The sequence below is a fragment of the Arachis hypogaea genome, chromosome 16 (genome assembly GCF_003086295.3).
Source record: "Arachis hypogaea cultivar Tifrunner chromosome 16, arahy.Tifrunner.gnm2.J5K5, whole genome shotgun sequence".
Taxonomy (NCBI): Eukaryota; Viridiplantae; Streptophyta; class Magnoliopsida; order Fabales; family Fabaceae; genus Arachis; species Arachis hypogaea.
Window position 1 is genome coordinate 41,013,737 of NC_092051.1, and position 21,289 is coordinate 41,035,025.

At 33.4% G+C, this 21,289-nt stretch overlaps 1 protein-coding gene across 2 annotated transcripts; it reads left to right on the plus strand.

The window, feature by feature from the left end:
* The first annotated feature begins 1,685 nt into the window (after positions 1–1,685).
* Positions 1,686–5,294, plus strand: LOC112758013 (aquaporin TIP1-2). 2 transcript variants are annotated; one of them, XM_072219549.1, is made up of 2 exons: positions 1,686–2,272; positions 4,375–5,294. In XM_072219549.1, the coding sequence occupies exons 1-2, from the start codon at positions 2,150–2,152 to the stop codon at positions 5,188–5,190; spliced, it is 939 nt and encodes a 312-aa protein (XP_072075650.1). In that variant the 5' UTR covers positions 1,686–2,149; the 3' UTR covers positions 5,191–5,294. The 2 variants fall into 2 exon arrangements, with proteins under 2 accessions (XP_072075650.1, XP_029149881.1); XM_029294048.2 differs by lacking the exon at positions 1,686–2,272 and adding an exon at positions 3,505–3,703.
* The last annotated feature ends 15,995 nt before the right edge of the window (positions 5,295–21,289 follow it).

Sequence of the window (21,289 nt, forward strand, 5' to 3'; positions counted from 1 at the left end):
AAAAAATAATAATTTTATATTTGATATCATTCATAATAACTAAAATTCTAATTTTTATCTTTCTTTTTTATTATTATTATTATTATTATTATTATTATTATTATTATTATTATTATTATAAAAAATGTAACATGAATAATATAGATAAATTTATTTTGATATTTTTTACATATGTATTTAAAATGAATTGGTAAATAAAATATGTAAAATATTTATACTAATATATAATTTATTTAAATTATTTTAATATCATGAGAAAATAAATAAATATTGAAAGAATTTAATTTTTATGTATATACTTTTTTATTATTTCATTAGAATTTGTTATAAAAATTAAAGTATTTTCTATACGATGATATAGATTTAAAAGTTAAGGGAAAAAAATTCAAAAGATAAATGGAACAATAAAAAAAATATAATAAAAACAAATGGTTAATAAAAATAATAAAAAATAGAAAGAATAATTAAAAAAAATTTATTGATTAAAATGGTTGGTTTAAGAAAATATAATATATTATTAATGTTCAAAATATAACAATTGAGATTTCAACCCAGGTCATGAGACAAAAATTATTTTAATTAGCCACTAGACTAACAATAAAATTTTAAAAATCAATGTCATCATATAATATATAAAAGTTTCAAAATTTTTTGGGAGGCAATGACCCCTACTGGCCCTCCTCTAAATTTGCCCCTGCTGCCAGGTATAGTAGCACTATCACCGATACTCAAATCAATGATCAATTTTTTTTTTTAGGTTTTGGATATTTATTTTTGTTACGTTTCGAATGTTTATTTTTTATTACGATCTCTGAACGACGGACAGTAATGGGTGGCAAGGACGATTCTGAGTTATGGATGGTGGTGGGTGGCGCGGTGCAACGCGGTGTTGGACCACCGTGTATGGATTTAGGTTTTTTTTCCTTCTTGTTGATGGACTAAAGACAAGATTCATCATACAATTAGTCAGTTTTTTTTGTTAGAGGCTGAACATTATATTCAAGATGTTGATTAATGGAGTGCAAAATACAAATCAATGTCACATCAAAAACAAAAAATGTAACGCATGTTCAAATCTTAGTATCTTTTCAGTATATACCCAAGATATACTCTCGAAATCCAGTGCAAGGTCTTTGATTGAATTGGAGAAATAGCTATAATTAATATATCTATTATCTTAAATAAGGTTTTGTTTTCTCCATACGATGTTATATGCCTCTTTGTTGAAAAAATAATATATAGAAATCTTGTCTCAAGTGATTTTTTGGATATGTTAAAAAAAAAATTAATAGAGTTCTCGGTTAAAATGGTAGGTGAGATGGAGACGAAAGACGAAAAAATATTCAAGAAAACCATACATAAAATGGTCAAAAAAGATCTATATATACAATCTAAGATATGATACATGATAAGGCTTGAAAACATTGTTTGATCTATGTAGTTGGTTGCACTTAATAAGATAAATCTTTGTTGTTGTTGATGATGATGATATATGGCTCTTAAGTATCTTGAGAAGCCATGATGATAACATTTGGTTTCTTCATTGCATGGACTACATAGATAAGGATTGGTATTCTGAAAAGGAGAAGCCATTAAATATTTAAGAATATCTTTATTGCAATACCTTACTTTGTACTACTATGAGGGTTCTTTTAGTAAATGATCTATGTCTTATCCTTGATGGATTCTGTATTGAACTCATCTAAATTTTTGTTCATAATAATAAAAGAAACTCATAGCTAAGAGAAAACTACAAACCATATCTTCTTGTTTGTGTCTAGTGACAAATATTATTCCAAGTAAGGGGAACCTATCCATGTCATAGACATTCACGCAGCTTCAGATCAGATGTTGTAATGTGCATGGATTACATTGCTATAAGAATTTTGGCAGAAAACTATGGATCATGTCTTAGACATTCACGCAGCTGCTTTTCTATATGCGTACGAAAATTTACTTAGCTCCAAGAATTAGCTTTGTTCTGAGCGAAAAAGGTTAAAGAGAAGCTAGGCTTCTCTTAAATGGCACCAAGCCACCAACAATTCTCAAGGTTGGCTACTATATTATATAAATATATAGATATTAATATCCCTAATGATGTGCGTCTACTTTAAGTTCAGAAAGTTGTTCCTTTAAAAATCCAGGACAGATGGTGCAACAACAAGTTTCAAGTTCTGTTCAGACTTACAAGGTTAGCTCTTTGGATAGCAAGAAGTCTTTAAAGTCTAGTTTTCTTTCTTTCATTGGAGCACATGAGATTTTCATGCCAGAGGTAATTGAATATCTTATTTTTGTTGTCATTATATAATATATGTATATGTGCTTTCTAGTTTCTCATATAATATAATTCATCTTAGCTTCTAGCCAAAGTGATATATGAAGAGTTTCTTCACCGTTTGATATATGCCTTTTTGTGAACCATCTATTGATGCTAAGGTGTTGACTATCCCATTCCTTAAATTTCGACTGTGAAATTTGCACATGATCTTAGTTGAGCTAGAAAGGCAGAAATATGGTACGTTATACACTAAGATAATTTAATAGTATAAATTTAAATCAAGCACTAAGTCATCATGATAGATCAGAATCCAAATTTGAACTATTGGATTACCTTAATGTATGATAATGACTTGAAATCTATATCTCCGAAAAACAAGTTTTCTAGTCAAATAGAGTGTTAAATTCTTCTATAAACAAAATTATTCAAAGCTTTAAGTCTATGCAATATATGCAGAGTGATTTAGAAACTGTGGTAAGCGGCAGGTATCTGTAATGCTAAAAATACAAGCATGTAGAGCTCATATAAGAAGTCTCAAATTTATGTGAATTGTGATGTTTAAGTTTTTATCTTTTTCTTGCTTCTGATCCTAAAAGGCTACCCTGTCATCCATAGCATATACCATGAATGTGCCTTTGTGTACAGTATGATTCTATATAATAAAATGTATATTTAATTAAAAACTAAATAATACAATAATGACATGTTTATTTTGTTATTGAATGCAACTATCGTTTGCATGACACACGTGTCTGAGGGATTGTTTTTCAAAAATTCTTGTAAACTGTAAATTATGATTTTTTTTTTCATTATTTAATTGTAGAAGATAGATTAGGCCAAGAATTGGCTTTGTTAACTGGGAAAATTTCTTAGAACTAAAAGCCATGTTACTCTCTTTTTAACTTCTGTATACTGGGAATATTCTTGCAAGTGAAGCATATTACTAGACAGTTATATCAGAAAATGTGATATAGCACTATACCAAAATTTTGATGCATTGGAATTTCTACTTCAATATATTGAACAAGTGGTAAAACTTACGTATTGGACAAATTCTCAGTTATAATTGGACCGAAAGTTTTATCTCAACTTGTCAACTATAACAGATAATTATATTAGAAGTGAAATTGAAGTTTGAGATAATGATACATAAGACACTATATATTTAGGTGGATAAATATAGAAACATATTAACAAAAGAATTTTCCCCTACCTCATTCTGATAAATAGAAGACACATTTCACTTGTTTTTCTTGAAATTAAGATCACATGGATTCAGCTATTTCCCAAGTAGTAGTAGTTGATAGTGATGATCAATTTTCAAGGTCTTTTCAAAGTGTAGAGGCAACACATTTGGTTCATAAAAAGTCTGCATGGTACAAATTTCTTGCTTTGATTGGTGCCCATGAAATTTTCTCAATAGAGGTAATTTCATACACATAAGTTTTAAAACTCCAGTTTACAAGTTTAGGTTTAAAATCGATCAAATTTATGATTCTACGAATAAACTTTTATGAGTTTACACCTTTGAGTTTTATTATTGAAGTTTATGTAACATGTATAATTTGGTCCTAGTATAATCAGTAGAGTAATTCAGCTATAACTAGAAATAATTTAAATAGTACTTAGAATGAAGAATTATGATAGATGATGAGAAATGAAATTTAAGTCTTCCACTCTTAAATTCTCTCTTCTAATTCGTTTTTGATTGATTAATTTTTCTTCTTCCCAAATTACACACTCACATCCACATATTATTCATATTTAATACACACTTATAGTCCAATTCTTTCTTTTATTCTCATTATTGATCTTAAATTTTACAAGTTTAAGTGAATTCTCGAGTTGAATGTTTTTAAGGTGACTATTCACATAAAAATATCTTTATGTAAAGATGATAACTAAAATATTGATACATATTATGCTAAGTAGTTTAATTAAGCATATCAAACCATCTAATGAATATTAGTTATTATCTTCGCATGAAATATTTTCATAGTAAGTAATCACCTGATCTTGAATCTCGATATTACATATGAATATGAAGTATCATAATGCAAAAGATGACATTTTATTTTATTTTCTTCTTGTTTCAGACATGGAAAACAGCATTGACTGAGTTAGTTGCAACTGCTTCTCTAATGTTCACACTGACATCATCAATCATAGCATGTTTGGATTCACATGAAGTTGCTCCAAAGCTTCTAGTCCCTCTTGCAGTGTTCATCATAGCCTTCTTGTTCCTAATAGTCACAATTCCACTCTCTGGAGGTCACATGAGTCCTGTTTTCACATTCATAGCAGCACTAAAGGGTGTTGTTACTCTTGTACGTGCACTAATTTATGTCATAGCACAATGCATTGGTTCAATTATTGGTTTCATTATGCTAAAATGTGTCATGGATCCAAAATTGGAACACAAATATTCATTGGGAGGATGTGCAATTGGTAATGATAGTGATAAAGGACTAGGATCAAAGCCACAAGTTGCATTGTTAGTAGAATTTTCATGCACCTTTTTGGTGCTATTTATTGGTATTACCTTGGGATTTGATAAGAAAAGGTCAAAGGAATTAGGATTACCTATGGTGTGTGTTGTGATTGCTGGGGCAATGGCATTAGCAGTGTTTGTGTCTATAACTGTTACTGGGCAACCGAGCTATGCAGGTGTTGGACTTAACCCAGCAAGATGTTTAGGCCCAGCTTTACTAAAAGGTGGATTATTGTGGAATGGACATTGGATTTTTTGGGTTGGGCCTTTCTTGGCCTGTATAACATATTATGGAGTATCTATTAATTTGCCAAAGGAGAGTATCACTTTGGAAAATGAAGAATATGATGTGTTGAGTTTAGCTTTGGGCCATAGTAAGAGTATTTCTAGGAGTGCTGTCTCAAATGATCTTCAAGTTTGAAGATGAATATGGACCTAAGTCCAATAATAAATTGCATAGAAAAATTGTTGAGAATATTATGTAAAAGATTGGAATTGATTCTCTAAGGAAGTTATTTATTGAAACTACTACAAGCAACTAAAAGTTTTGTTATTTTAAGGAAATTACACCTTTATAATGTAATTATTTATTGAATTTGAGTCATTTTATTTATTGTTAGTTTAACCTATTAGATTTTGTTTTAACTCAGTACATAAGATATTATTATTATTATTATTATTATTATTATTATTATTATTATAACTAATGTTAAGTTCTATTCATTAGTTTAGAGTAAAATGAGAGACAAATATTTATTTATTTTATTTATATAGTAAATAACTCTTCCTCTTAGTTTTCTTTGTTTTATTTTCAGTCAAAAAGAAAATATTAGCCACTAAATCAATTATTATATATTTATACAAAGATACATATATTATTTAATTCATTTTCAATGTGTATTTTAAATTTTAATTTATATTTTAGCGGTTAGTTTTTATTATACACGCAACATAGTTGAATAAAAATATCCACATTAAGTAAATGAAGATATTGGTTGAAAATTATGCATAGGTCAATAGAAGTGATTTTTTTTTTTAAAATGAGTAAAATGACAATTAAGTCTTTAAAAGTTTTGGCCTCAGACTAATTAATTTCTGAAAAAAAAAAGATATCAATTAGATCTTTCATAATAACAAACTGTAGACATGTTATGTTCTCTGTCTATGGATAATGCAAACTGAGATGAATTACTCATGTGTTCCATTATCGACAGTGACGTGTCTCATTGCTCTCACTTGATCATTTTAAAAAATTAGGGGAGCAAATTAATTTATCCAACTAATTTAGGCATGTCATTATTTTGAATAACAAAATAAGTATGTCATTATTGTATTATTTAATTTTTGTTATCTCATAATAATTAAATCAACTTTGATAGGTAACTAACTAGAGTACAAGAGCCAACTGTAATAAATTAGTATATGGATTGCAAAAATCCTAACAAGAAGGAAAAGAAAACCTAAATCTACACACGGTGGTTCAATATCGTGCCCGCTGCGCCACGCCACCCACCACCGTCTGTTGCTCAGAATCATCTTTGCTACCTGCTATTATTGATTGTCGCTCAGAGGTCATAACAGAAAATAAACAAGTGAAATGTAACAAAAATAAACATCCAAAAACTTTATATATATATAAAGAGATTTATGAGACAGTAAAATGTCGTATAATACTGACACAATTAATATATATAACATGTTGATTAAGATCCTGAAACTACGAGATGTAATGAAATTTATTTTAGAAAATTTGCAAAATTTTGTATTTTGTATTTTATATATAAAAGACCCCATTTAATTCATTACACATTTTATCTTATTCATATATTATTATTATTATTTAATGAATATTTTGTGAGTGTTAAGTGAGATTTATTTATTTTATCAACCTAAAGTTACTTCAATTTTTTATTATTATAATATTAAAAAATTATTAAATAGAATGGGTTGCTCTAATTAAAACCTCAACAATTTACATAAAATCAAATTGAGTTAAAAAATCAAACTTTTTTTTTAAATGGATCCAAACTGCCCTGGAAACATATTTAGAGACATAATAAAATTTCATAGTAAAACCAAGAAAAAGGAACCATCTAATTGAAAGTAACTTAACTGTTGTAGTATTAGATTGGATCCAAAATAAGGGTGTTTGATTATCTAATAACTTGGACTACAAAGTCCTATAGCACGAAAAAAAGCTGCAATTGTACTTGCTTCTTTTCTTATTTGTTTAAATAAATAAGATTGAACCAAAATAATGAATCCTGTCCAAATCAAACCATATCAGTAACAATCTTTTCACTCTTGCTCTTTATATGGTTCCAATAATGTAGATTGAACATTAAGGTCCAACCAAATCAAATCATCAACTTCAAAAGTTTTGTGTTCCTACGATAGATTCTGAAGCTTCTTACTTTCATTCATATCATTCACACTTTTAGTGTTAAGAAAATACAAAACTCTTCGTAAAAATGTGATGAGCATTCAATAAACTTTTAACTCCTATTTCTCTTATGAGGATTTTTAATAAGAGTGGGGTGGTTTAAACTTTAAACACGCATCCTCCACTAGTTGAACAAATCTTTTCTATTTTGCACACATGTTTAAAATCCACAAAATCACTAATTAAAACTGGATTATTGTCTTACTGATAGTTATTTCCTGGCAAAAATCATATACAAAAATAATCTGATCAAATTAATAAAACAATGAATAATTATACAGGTAATAACTGAAGGAAGAAAACAAAAGTAGCATATATAGATTTTGTACCAAGATTTTTTATCATGTTCTGATCAAACTGATCAAGTATATGGATCCAGCGGATGCTGCAAGGGCGGAGCTTAGTGCAAACAGTGGAGGACCATGGCTTTTCCAAAGTTTTTATAAAAGAATTAGTAGTATTAATACAAAAATTAAATGTAACTCAATTAGTTTAAATTTCACATTTTTATATTAAACATGTGGGATCAACTCTCACATTTCTCACTACTTCTCTACATATACTTAACTAGTGAAAAGAATAAGTAAAAAAAATAATTCTACAGAAAAATGAATTCTTCACTCCCTTCAATATATAGCAATTTGCCATGGAAACTCTTCATTTTTTTTATTGTGCTACCCTTTCTTCTTAAAAAAGTTTATTACTTAGTCTGCTGAGAAAAATTTCCTCAAATTTCTCCTTTTATTTATAGATTTTGACTTTCTTTTTCTACTTCAAAATTCTTAATTCGAGATTTTTTTTTTCTAAATTTAGAGTTTGAAATTATTTTTTTAACTAATGATATTTATAATTATAAGCCATAGCATAACATTTTTTAACTAAAGAGTTATGGAATAATACAACTGTATAATAATAATTTTTTGAAACCTGTTCCTTGGTATATTAAATTATATATATTAATAGTTGTATAAAATTAATCATATTTATTTATATCTTAAGTTACTACATCATAAATACTGATTTAAATAATATTTATAGAAAAATACAAATAATAGTTATGTTCTGAGGGTTATTTGAAACGCTGATTTGGGCCTGAACGTGAGGTCCAAATTTCTTGTGGGGCAGCATCCAACTTATTCTTGTGTCGAGGTGCTACCATTCGAGTTCTTCGTGAGGAGGCGGGGGGTGGTACCTGCAAGAGACTCCGATACTAAAGTTAGCAAGGATTTTAGGTAGGTTTTTTAGTAGATTAGAACATACTTTATACCTAAGGGGTGTCAGCATATTTATAGTAGAATGTTAATCACCTTTGTTGGAGTAGTTCCACCTTTATGGGTGGATGATCGTTCCCTTAATCTTGGGAGTTGTTGAGACCTATCTTTTAGGGAAGATAGAGATAGTAGAGAGATTCGCGGAGGCAGTTACTTGCTTGGACAAGCAGAGCGGGGCTCCTTTCACGGTGTTTGACCTTTTTAAAGAGGTCGGGTATGGGTTGGAGTTCCCCTTTGTGGGTCGAACCTTTTCTCTTTATTGGGTTTGACTTTATTTGTTGGGCCAGGGTATGAACAATGCCCCTACTTGAGTCCAAGCTTTATATTAGGTTGGGCTCGAACATTTAGTGATTTTAGTTTCTACGTCGGGTACGTTACCCTCAGGAGGTCGGGCACTTGACGTGTTTTTGAAAATTTGAACGTTGCCTCCTTAAATGAGGGGACGAACGTTGCGCCGTAGTTTTCTTGGGATTCGCACACGTCTTTAAGAGGGGGGTTTGAAAAGGCCTTTTTGCCCTTTTTTTTCTTATAAAAGCACTTTGGCTTTCCCTCTTCATCTTTTCCACATTTCTAAAAGTCTTTCACCTCTTTTTCTTCACAGAAAACCTTCTATTTTTCTTTATTACTGTGAGAATTCCCTCTTTTCCCTTCTTGCTTTTCAATCGCTCTTACTTCCAAGATTTCTTCGTCTTGGATCTTTTAAAGATGTTAGCTTGTTGTTGTGGAGAGGGATGTTCATAATTTTGCCATTTGACGTGCCCTTCATTCTTTGAATTTTCAAGGTTGATGCTTCTAATTATCAGTAGCTTTATTTGTCTTGCAACTGTGTTGAATGACTTTCAAACAATAATGCTAGCAATAGACTTCTTAGTTTTGTTGATTCTTCAATTTTGGTGGCGGTCTTAATTGCTTTTTTGGAACTTTTCTTTAGGAGATTCGTTGACTACCGTCGTTTAGTTTGAAAACTTCTGTTGAGACCACTTTTGTTGATTGAATCACTGTTGGTTATCTGGAGGATTTTCTGAGTTTTTGTAGAACTATATTTGTAACCATTTTGCTATTTGTTTTCGTATTGCTCCCAATGGTATCGCTACTATGTAATGATGTTGTTACTGATAGCATAAGAGAGACACCATTTTTGATGCTTTTTGTATGTAGAAGGGATTTGAAACTGCCTTGATGTATTTTATTTGTTTTTGCCCGATCTATTTTGAACGTCGTCCGAGTTCTTTCAGTGACGATCTCTTTATTTTGCATTTGTAGATATGGCTTTTATGTCGTGCTCTGTTGTTCTCAGTATATCGACTAAAGTTCTTCCATGTCTCCTAAATTGGGTAGATAATATAACACCCTAACTATCAAAATGTCATGCTTCTGGCTGCGCCACTTTGATAGCTCGAGTATTACGATGACTCTTAAAATATTTAATACTAAAATATGAGCCTGTTTAAAACTTAAACCAAAATTTTCAAAACATACATCCATACTTAAAATACAAATTACAATACTCATAAAGAATAAATATATATACATATTATTAATTTAAAAGCATTGCATAATCAAATTCCTATTCCTCTTATAAAAACTTGTATAGATAAAGGCGAGGGAAAAAGTAACTAATACAACTTAAAACATCGTTTGAACAGAAAAGAAATAAAATAGACTCTTCCGAACTTCGTCGTCTATAACCTGAAAAGAAAAGACTTGTAGGGGAGTGAGAACATCGTCCTCGCCGATTCTCACTATGGGTAGAGAATTACTATAATAGGATACGTGAAATAAAACTATTCTTCAAGTATAGTGATTAATAACCGCCTTATACATATTTTCAAAACCACAGATTTAATATTCGAAATATGAAATCCTTTTTGAAAGAGAAAGCTGTTAATTTCTCAAAAATCCAAAAGCCTTTTTAAAAGTTTTTCCTAGACAGCATGAATGACCATGCTGTTCCAAGCATAGGTTCATTAAGTCTATGCTGAACCAGTTTGGTTTTTCATACTTTTCTAAATCAAAAACTCAAATTAAACACGACCTTCGACCCATCTCATAATCAACCACGTCCCTAGGCCCAAACAAATCAATCCACAGCCAATTCATCACAAATTCAACTAATTTCAGTCACAAACACAAGTAAGAAGGTTCAAACACAATCAAGCAGTTACATCAAGTTGAGCAATTAACAATTAAACATAATTATTCACATAAGCAAACTAATTACAATATGCACACCCAAACAATGTCACATAGATACATATGATGAACGCCTGCCCTATGGCTAATGAGTCTCATTTGTCGGTTATCAAGCTAACCCGACAAGTTCGGCTGCTAAACCCTGGACTGTCCCCCGTCGCGCATCCCCATGAGTCTATCCATAGCTTTTTCTCTTCTCATTCATAATTCATATACATATATTTAAAACTTTACTCAATTGGGGTTAACCTTCCCGAAAATTTATAAGTGCCCGGTCACCCTTACGACATAGGGTCAACAGAGTATCGAGTCTCAACCTAGAACACGTGGTGGCAAGCCACGGTACTTTACCCAAGGAAACTCGTATCTTAGATAAAAGAAGTTCAAAAGCCACATATTCATTCATCATCATTTCTGCACTTCATTAACACTTCATATCAAGTTAAAACATCATTCCTACCATATATCACTTTTTCCTCAAATCAATTTTCTTTAAAAATCAAAATCAAACTCATCTTTATCTCAAAATTCAAAATTCCTCATATCTCAAATTATTCCAAGTTCATAATCCACTTTTTTTTCTCAAAATCAATTATCTTTCAAAACTTAGCCACCTTATGTGACATTTTCCAAAACTTCCAAAAGACTTTCAAACATATCATATCAAAAGGGAATTTTCTTTGAAAAGACTCACTCCTTCACTTTTAAATCATTCATTTGACTATTTCAAATCAGAGTTATTAATTAACAACCTTGGCAAAGACTCAAGACTCTAAGGAAAATAACTTGCCTCATTTCTTAAATTCTTTATAAATCCTCGGAATTATAGTTACTTAAATTGAAATCAATTAAAACAAAGATTTAAAAATCAACACCAAGGCATGTTAGCCAAAAGTTCCGAACCACTTTCAAAACCAAAGTTATTTAAGCCCAAAAACCAATTTCATTTCATTCTTAAATCGAAAACCTTTCCAAGGCTCGGAATTGTTTAGTCTTGCTCAGTCAAAATTTAAAGAATACTACAAAAGCAAAACAAATTTAATTAATCAAAGTTCAATTTCTTTTAAAATCCACTAAAACTCTTCCAAAAGTACTTCTTTAATCAAACTTCAAAATATAGGTTCTTTCATATTTAAATCAATCTTAAAACATAAACTTTCCTTAAACAAATTAAACTCGAAACAACCATTTCTTAATAAATTAAGAACCAAATAATAGAACCTCTCAAATTTATTCCTTTTCTAAATCACATTTTAAAAAAGAATCTTAAATTTCACAAAAATTCGGCAGCATCTCCCCTAAAACTTGGACTTTGCCACCCTTTTCGGGTCCCAACCAAACCATTCCACAACCCCTTCCATTGTTTCAAAACCAAATCAGTTTAAAATCAGACTAATTCCGAAAATTCATATCATTCTCATATTTCAAGAAACAACTTCATTTTCAACAGATTTAACTCAATTTCAAAACTTTAAGGAAACAACTTCAAGAACTGTCTGTTTAACAAAACCAAATAATAATCCAGTCAAACAAATATTCATATCAAACTAAGAAAACCAAACAATACATAAGACTTATACCATCATTAAAGATATATTTCTCACATCAGTATCCATATATAACCATTCCAAATTATAAAGTATAGTTTTCTGAAAATGGCCCCTACCTCGATAAGCGAAACCATAACCCAAATGTGTCAGCTAAGCTCTTTTTGCTCAGCTCGAAATCAAAGGCAACCGAAACCTCAGCTCCGCTTGCTTTCTCAATAGCAGAACAACCTTAATCGTAACATGCAAACTTGATTTCTAATTCCTAAAAAATATTAATATCGCAAAGACTTTAATACACGTAACAGAACACTAACGCTGGGTCTCCAGAACAGAAATACTTACTGTAATACAAAAACAAAGCAGCGGCAGTCTCTGAACCGGTTTGGCAGTGGCCACGGCTGCCACCTCACGTGGCAACGTCGACCAGATTTCGATGATGGCAACCGAAACCAACATGCAGTGATTGTAACGTTTCCAGAACTCAAAAGAAACGAAACCCGTTACATAAAACCTTACCAGTGGTAGTCGTTGGTGATGGCAGCGGCATTTCTCGGTGGCGAAGACTCGGCCACCCATCACCAGCGGTGGCGACGGAGCGTACAACGGCGGCTGGGCAGATCGGCGGTGAGAGAAACCAGCTCAGTCTCGGATCTCTCTTTCTCTCTCTCTCTCTCCTTCACGCGCGGCTCTCCTCACGTCGGCTCCCTTTCCCGGTGACGCACTCCACGGTGGTAGAGGTGATAAACCCATATTTTATGATATATTTTGTGCCTAATTTAAGTGATTTATTCAATCCTTCACTCACTTATTCATATAAATTGCATGGTTTTACTTTTCCTTCCTTATTATGTGATGTATGTGAAAAACATGTTTTCTATGCTTTAAAAATAATTATTTTAATTACCCTTTACTTCCATTCGATGACGTGATTCGTGTGTTGAGTAGTTTCAGATCTTCAAAGGGCAGGAATGACTTAAAGGATGGAAAGAAAACATACAAAATTGGAAGGAAAGCATAAAACGGAGTTTTTGAAGAAACTGGCAGTGACGCGACCGCGTCATTGACGCGATCGCGCACCTTGAGCGAAACGCATATGACGCGGACGCATGATTGAAGCGACCACGTGACAAGGAAAACTCCAAATGACGCGACCGCGTGACCCACGCGGCCATGCACCAGAAATTACAGAAAATGCTCCCAGCGATTTCTGAAGCCCTTTTTGGCCCAAATCCAAGTCCAGAAGGCACAGATCAGAGGTTATGAAGTGGGAGAATGTATCCATTCAAAAGGGAGCCTCCAATTAGTTAATTTTCATGATTTAGATGTAGTTTTGAGGGAGAGGTTCTCTCCTTTCTCTTTTAGGATTTAGAATTAGGATTTCTTTTGCTTTCAGGATTATCTTTTTATCAGGTTCAACATTCCTTTTTATTTATTTTCTCAATTTAATTTATGAATTCTTCTATGTTACAGATTACTCTTTGAATTAATGTTATTTGAGGTATTTCAGTTTATTATTGCTCTCTTTTATTTATGTTACTGTTGCTTCCAATCTGAAGACATTTTTATTCCAGTAGATTTACTTTTCCCCTTTGGTCTTGGTTAAGAAATCAGTAACTCAGGAGTTAACAAACTCAACATGATCGATAATTGCTATCTTTGCTAATTGAATTGAACTTCAATAATCCCAATCTTTCCTTAGGGATTAACTAGGATTTGAAGACCAACACAATTAGTCACTTGACCTTTCTTTACTTTAAGTAAAGGCTAACTAAGTAAAATTGAGATTCAATCTTCATCATCATTGATAAGGATAACTAGGATAGGACTTCCAATTTCTCATACCTTGTCAAAAGTTTATTTTACAGTTATTTATTTATTTTACAGTCTTTTACTTATTTTAATTGAAATTTAAATTACTTGTTCCTCATCTTCAAAACCCCGATTTGCAATCTCCATAATCAATAATAAGAACATACTTCCCTGTAGTTCATTGAGAAGACGACCCGAGGTTTAAATACTTTGGTTATCAATTTTTAAGGGGTTTGTTACTTGTGACAACCAAAACGTTTGTAAGAAAGGTTGATTGCTTGGTTTAGAAACTATACTTGCAACAAGGATTTATTCTGAATTCTAAACTATACTTGCAACTATACTTGTCCACTGGAATTTGATCAACCCTTTAGGCAACAACGCCCTCCAAGATATCATAGACAAAGACCATTCTATAATGCATACCAAGCCAATAGACATGGTGGACAACCTTGTAGTTACCAACAAGCCCCACCCTGTGCTTATAGGCCATCCTCTCAACATAACTTCGAACCACCACACTCACAAGCTCCTTTTCACCATTCACCACCATATGATCCTCATTTACCCCAATTCCAATCTAATTACTCCCAAACACCACCACTTCCCTATATACCACGTCCAAATCTATCACCCCAAGGATCAGAGGTTCGCCTCAAGAAAACAGTAGATCAACTTCAAACAACCCTTCATCAACTGGAGCAAGATGTAAGTCAATTATCTTTTAGACGTTCGAACATTCAAGGATCTCCCACAGCCCCATGTGGACAATCTAAAGAAGAGCGCATCATGAAGGAGATACTAGAAACTCCAGTGGACAGAACAGGGCATGACTTCGTACTAGAACAAGTAGAGGAAGCTGTCATTGTAAACGAAGAAGAGTTGGTTGAAGACTTAGGAGACGCTGAACTTCCATGGGAATTCAGAATTGTGGAAAATTCTGTCAAGGACGTTACAATTGATGCTAAGGAGGATAGTGCACAACTCCCAAAGCAAGTCTTTTATGAAGAACTAGACGGAATAATTCAAGAAGCAAGTTTCCTTGATGATGATAATCTCAAGTCAAGTTTTCCCAGTAATGAACTTGCATCAGCAAGTGAATTCTCTGAGATCGAAGAATCTTCCCCAAGTGAATACGAAGATGATGTGGAGGTAGATTTCTCTTAACCTTCCGTTTATGACTTAAGTGACGAGGAAGACATAGAAGGCTTTGATCAGGACATGGATGCAATTGAAGAAGTCTGCAAGACAGTGAAGAAATTCACCGAAGAGCACAAGGGAGTAGAACTTACAGAACCACTGAAAACACCTATCCCAAGGCCATTACCACCCAATACAAGCTTCAAGTGGGTACAATCCTTAACCTTTAGCTTTATTTTCCCACTTGAATATGGTTTGCTTGAAACAGATGGCCAGCTTAGAGCTCTCTGCGGCTTTAAGAGTAAGAGGGAATTGGCTCGTACTTAGAGCTGGTGCACAAGGTTCAATAAGGTTCCACGCTTCAACTCGAAGTGCACGGATTGGCATCATGATCAATCGAATGGATCTAGGAAAACGTTTGGTCACCATGGTGAAATTCTACTTTCTAAACCGCCCGGATGGAAATATATAGATTAAGACGAAGGCGGATTTAAAAGCAAAGTTTGGGATCCTGGAATCTATTCTGACATTCGTCACCCCGGGAGCCTGAAAATCTGTTTGAAGCTGCTCAGAAGCTTTACATGCCTAGTTTGGGACCCAGAGGCTATTGGCATTCCAAGCATTGGTGGCGATTTCTGGATGAATTTAAGCGCAAGCCGCTATAACAGGAAGCTCATCCAATGTCCAACATAAGGACTTTAACTAAAAGTGCTAGGTGGGAGACAACCCACCATGGTATGATCGTTCCTTTTTTATTTTTATTTAGTTTTATTTGTTTTCGAGTTTTATTTTATTTTATTGTATTGAACCTGGAGTTTTACATAACATTCATATTAGCATTGCATTCTGCATACTGCATTATTAAAAAAAAAACACGCACGCGACGCGGCAGCGTCGCTGACGTGTCTGCGTCACCAGTGCGTTTTGAAAGAAAAGAATTGAACAAAGAGTCACGCGAGAGCGTGGCTGGAGGCGTGCCTTAGGCACAAATATGCCCACGCGACCGCGTCGCCAACGCGGCCGCATCATTTGGAAAAATAGCTCCCACGCGTCCGCGTCACCCACGCGGTCGCGTGACCTGAAAATCGACGTAAGAAAGGGTGCACGACCGAAAGTTGTGCTGGAGTGGTGCTGGATTGGTGCTGAACGCACAAGCCTTACCACGCGGATGCATGGCTCACGCGTCCGCGTCACATCCCTATCATGACCACTCACGCCATCACGTAGACCACGCGACCGCGTCACCCAAAATTTGGCACTAATGTGTTTTTGAACAGAAAGTTGTGCGATCGCGAGGCTGCCCTCGCGCCAGTAGAATAAAACGAGTCACGCGTCCGCGTGATCGACGTGACCGCGTCGACCCATCTAAACGCAAACCGCGCGAACACGTCCCCCACGCATCCGCGTCGCTTGCGCCGCACAGCTTATCCTAATTTGCCAAATATCTTATCTTTTCTTCCCCAATCCTAATTTTTCCTACCTCCTTTCTTACTTACTTCTTCTTCCGTTCTTCCCTTCTCATTCTTCTTATCTTTTATTTTATTTTATTTTATTTATTTGCATACTTTCATTCATTGCATTTTAATTTTGTGTATATTTTTATTTTCTTTTCTAAATTTATTATTTTTTTTCCATTGGTGTTAAAAAATTTTCTTATTCAGCTGTTGCATCTTTCCTTGAATTTACTTTGGTGCTTAGTAACTTGTTTTACACTATGGGATGATATTAATTATCTGCCAATGCCAATCTTTTATGATACTTGCACTTCATTTGCATTGACATGAACTTATATTGATATTTTCATTACCCACACTCCTCTCCTTTGTTGCAAATTTTGCACCACTGGTATGCCATGTGCTTCTATTGTTTTCTCACGTACATGTTGAAGCTTCCATGTAAATGAGACCCTTATCAGTTGGCATTAACCCACCCATACTTCATTTATTTTCTTATCTTTATTTTTGGGTTACTGTTATTCTTTTTCTCTTCTTTCAGGCTGGCCACCGAAGACGGAAAAAGGGAGAAACTTCTAAAAAGGGAGACAAACAAGTCCATCTGCACAATCCTTGAAGAAAAGCATAAGTTGGAACAACCCGTCCACCTGCACATCTTAGCATGAACCGAGGACGGTGCAATATTTAAGTGTGGGGAGGTCGATACCGATCTCCATGGGTTAGTATTTTCTTCTCAACACCAATGGTTTATTTTCCTTGTTAGTTGTTGTATTTACATGTTTGATTGCATATTTGTTTGATTTTGTGCATTTTTTACCACTTGGTTGAAGAAATATTTTCTTTTTCAAAAAAAAACTTTTAGAGCATTTCACTAATTTGAATAAAATTTTTTGTTACACTTGTTTGAAGAAGTATTATTTTGGAACATGGTTTAGAGCTCGAACACACAAAACCTGTGAGATTTTTGAGCCTATTTAAAATTGGTTGCATTTTACCAACTAATACTTTATTTTTGGTGTGTGTTTTTTTCTCTAAAATTGTGATTTTTGTCTTGCTTAATTCTATATTTCTATAGTTTGATGTATGCATACACTTACATTATTGAGGCCTTTATTTCACTTAGCTTACATACCCATATGGCCTTACCCTTTCATTATTCTTTGCAAACCAATGTTGAGCCTATTATACCCCTTTGTTCTTTACTTTAGCACATCATTAACTCTAAGCAAAAAACAATAATATACTTAATTTGAATCCTTGGTTAGCTTAGACTAGTGAGAGTGCTCATGAATTAAGTATTGGGAAAGTTGAATTTGGAAACATTTGGTTTGAGAATTGAGTATGTTAGAATTTTCTGAAAATGTGAAAAAAATATTTAGGACATGATTCATGCATCCAATAATTTAATCATATGCATTGAGAAAAATAAAAGAAAAGAAAAAAATGTATATATATAAAAAGAAAAAAAAAAGAGAAGTGAAAAAAAAAAAGAGCAATTAAGCAAAAAGGGGACAAAATGCCCCAAAGTAAATGGTGAAAGCAATGCATATGTACTGTACTTGAAATTAGAATGCATGAATATGTGGAAAACATGGTTAATGGATAGTTAGATGTGGTATTATGATTACATGGATTGTCTAAAGTTAGGTGGAAAGTTTAAGTTAATTAAGGATTCAGATTTTAGTCCACTTGGCCAAATACAATCCTACCTTGACCCTAACCCCATTACAACCCTTAAAAGACCTCTTGATATGTGTATCTGTGCATTAAATTTATGTTGATTGTTAGATGAAGAGCAAGACTTAGAAAGCAAGGTTAGTAGAGAATTGAGAGAATTGAACCTTAAACACTTGAGTGATTAAAGTGTATACACTACCAGTGAGGGTTCGATGCTCAATTCCTTGTTCCCTACTTTCATGAGCTATTTTCTTCTTGCAAGTCTATTTGTACCTCATTTTCATGATTTGAATTAGTGAAATCCAGTTCATATTTATTCTTGGAGAACTTATTTACTTTTAACCAAGTAGGTAGAAACATTTTGCATGTAGTTGCATTTAGAATAGATTGCATTGCATGAGATTCCACCACTTCAACTTTACCTTACTCTTTATCTTGGATTTAGCATGAGGACATGCTATTGTTTAAGTGTGGGGAGGTTGATAAACCCATATTTTATGATATATTTTGTGCCTAATTTAAGTGATTTATTCAATCCTTCACTCACTTATTCATATAAATTGCATGATTTTACTTTTCCTTTCTTATTATGTGATGTATGTGAAAAACATGTTTTCTATGCTTTAAAAATAATTATTTTAATTACCCTTTACTTCCATTCGATGCCGTGATTCGTGTGTTGAGTAGTTTCAGATCTTCAAAGGGCAGGAATGACTTAAAGGATGGAAAGGAAACATACAAAATTGGAAGGAAAGCATAAAACGGAGTTTTTGAAGAAACTGGCAGTGACGGGACTGCGTCATTGACGCGATCACGTGCCTTGAGCGAAACACATATGACGCGGACGCATGATTGAAGCGACCGCGTGACAAGAAAAACTCCAAATGACGCGACCACGTGACCCACGCGGCCGCGTGACAGAGGCCACACACCAGAAATTACAGAAAATACTCCCAATGATTTCTGAAGCCCTTTTTGGCCCAAATCCAAGTCCAGAAGGCACAGGTCAGAGGTTATGAAGTGGGAAAATGCATCCATTCAAAAGGGAGCCTCCAATTAGTTACTTTTCATGATTTAGATGTAGTTTTGAGGGAGAGGTTTTCTCCTCTCTCTTTTAGGATTTAGAATTAGGATTTCTTTTGCTTTCAGGATTATCTTTTTATCAGGTTCAACATTACTTTTTATTTATTTTTTCAATTTAATTTATGAATTCTTCTATGTTACAGATTACTCTTTGAATTAATGTTATTTGAGGTATTTCAGTTTATTATTGCTCTCTTTTATTTATGTTACTATTGCTTCCAATCTGAAGACATTTTTATTCCAGTAGATTTACTTTTCCCCTTTGGTCTTGGTTAAGAAATCAGTAACTCAGGAGTTATCAAACTCAACATGATCGATAATTGCTATCTTTGCTAATTGAATTGAACTTCAATAATCCCAATCTTTCCTTAGGGATTAACTAGGATTTGAAGACCAACACAATTAGTCACTTGACCTTTCTTTACTTTAAGTAAAGACCAACTAAGTGAAATTGAGATTCAATCTTCATCATCATTGATAAGGATAACTAGGATAGGACTTCCATTTTCTCATACCTTGCCAAAAGTTTATTTTACAGTTATTTATTTATTTTACAGTCTTTTACTTATTTTAATTGCAATTTAAATTACTTGTTCCTCATCTTCAAAATCCCGATTTGTAATCTCCATAATCAATAATAAGAACATACTTCCCTGCAGTTCCTTGAGAAGACGACCCGAGGTTTAAATACTTCGGTTATCAATTTTTAAGGGGTTTGTTACTTGTGACAACCAAAACGTTTGTAAGAAAGGTTGATTGCTTGGTTTAGAAACTATACTTGCAACGAGGATTTATTCTGAATTCTAAACCATCAATCTTCAGTTCTTCAAGAGGCATGCATGAATGGTGGCGACGTCTTCCTCCCTCACTGGTTCGTGGTCAGCGGTGATGGATGCAAGGTCAGTGACGGCTCACCCCTGCGCACTTCTCTGCTCTTTGGCGATGACAATTGCGAGGCGTGGCTATGGCGAGGCAGCGGTCTGGAGCAGCGTGGCGGTGGTGCAACGCTGGGTGGTGACGTGGATAGCTCCACCTCTCTTCCCCTCCTTCTCCTCCGCAGCAGCTCACTCATCCCCGGCACTCTCTCCCTCTCGGACCTCCCTCTTCCCCCTTTCCCTTTCTTCTGTCTTTTTCTTCTTTCATTGTTTCAGTGTGTGTGTGCTTGTTGGGTGAGTGCCGTCTGTGAGGAGGGGTGAGGGGAGTGTCATTTAGTTGGGGTTTGGGGTAGATTAGGGAATTTTACTAAAAATAAGGGTAATAACATAATTTTATAAAATAAATGAAAAGATAAAATAACAATTAAAAACCAAATTAAATATAAAGCATCTATCTTAAAAAAAATACCTTTTAATTACTAATCTGTAAATTATTTTCAGTTAAATACCAATTTAATAAAAGTTGGAGATAAGTAAATTAATTCTCTTTTATTTATAAAATAAGGTTAAAAATCTATATGTTAAAATTAAGGCATATAAAATACTCATTATTTTTCAATGATAAGAACTCTAAATAATAAATAAGAATTTACTCAACTTATGTATAAAAATATCCAAAAATATGATCTTAAATAAATATAATGGATTATAAATAATTTATTAATAACTTTTCAAAATTCAGAGTCTTACAGATAACTCTGTTCTTTCTTGTGTCCCCGTAGTTGATAAGTAATATTGTGAAGAGTTCCGTAAACACCATAAAATTTGTGAGAACAGAGAGGATGAGAGAAATTACGAGCTAGTAGTGCCCGATCCCAAAGAAAGAATATGTTTTCCTCCTCTAGATAGCTCGGAATGCCCTTTCTTTTACGCCTACGATTGCTTTTTCTCAAAGTTAGGTGTTTCACTCCCTTTTACCGATTTTGAATAAAAAATTCTTTGGGCTTGTAACGTTGCTCCTTCTC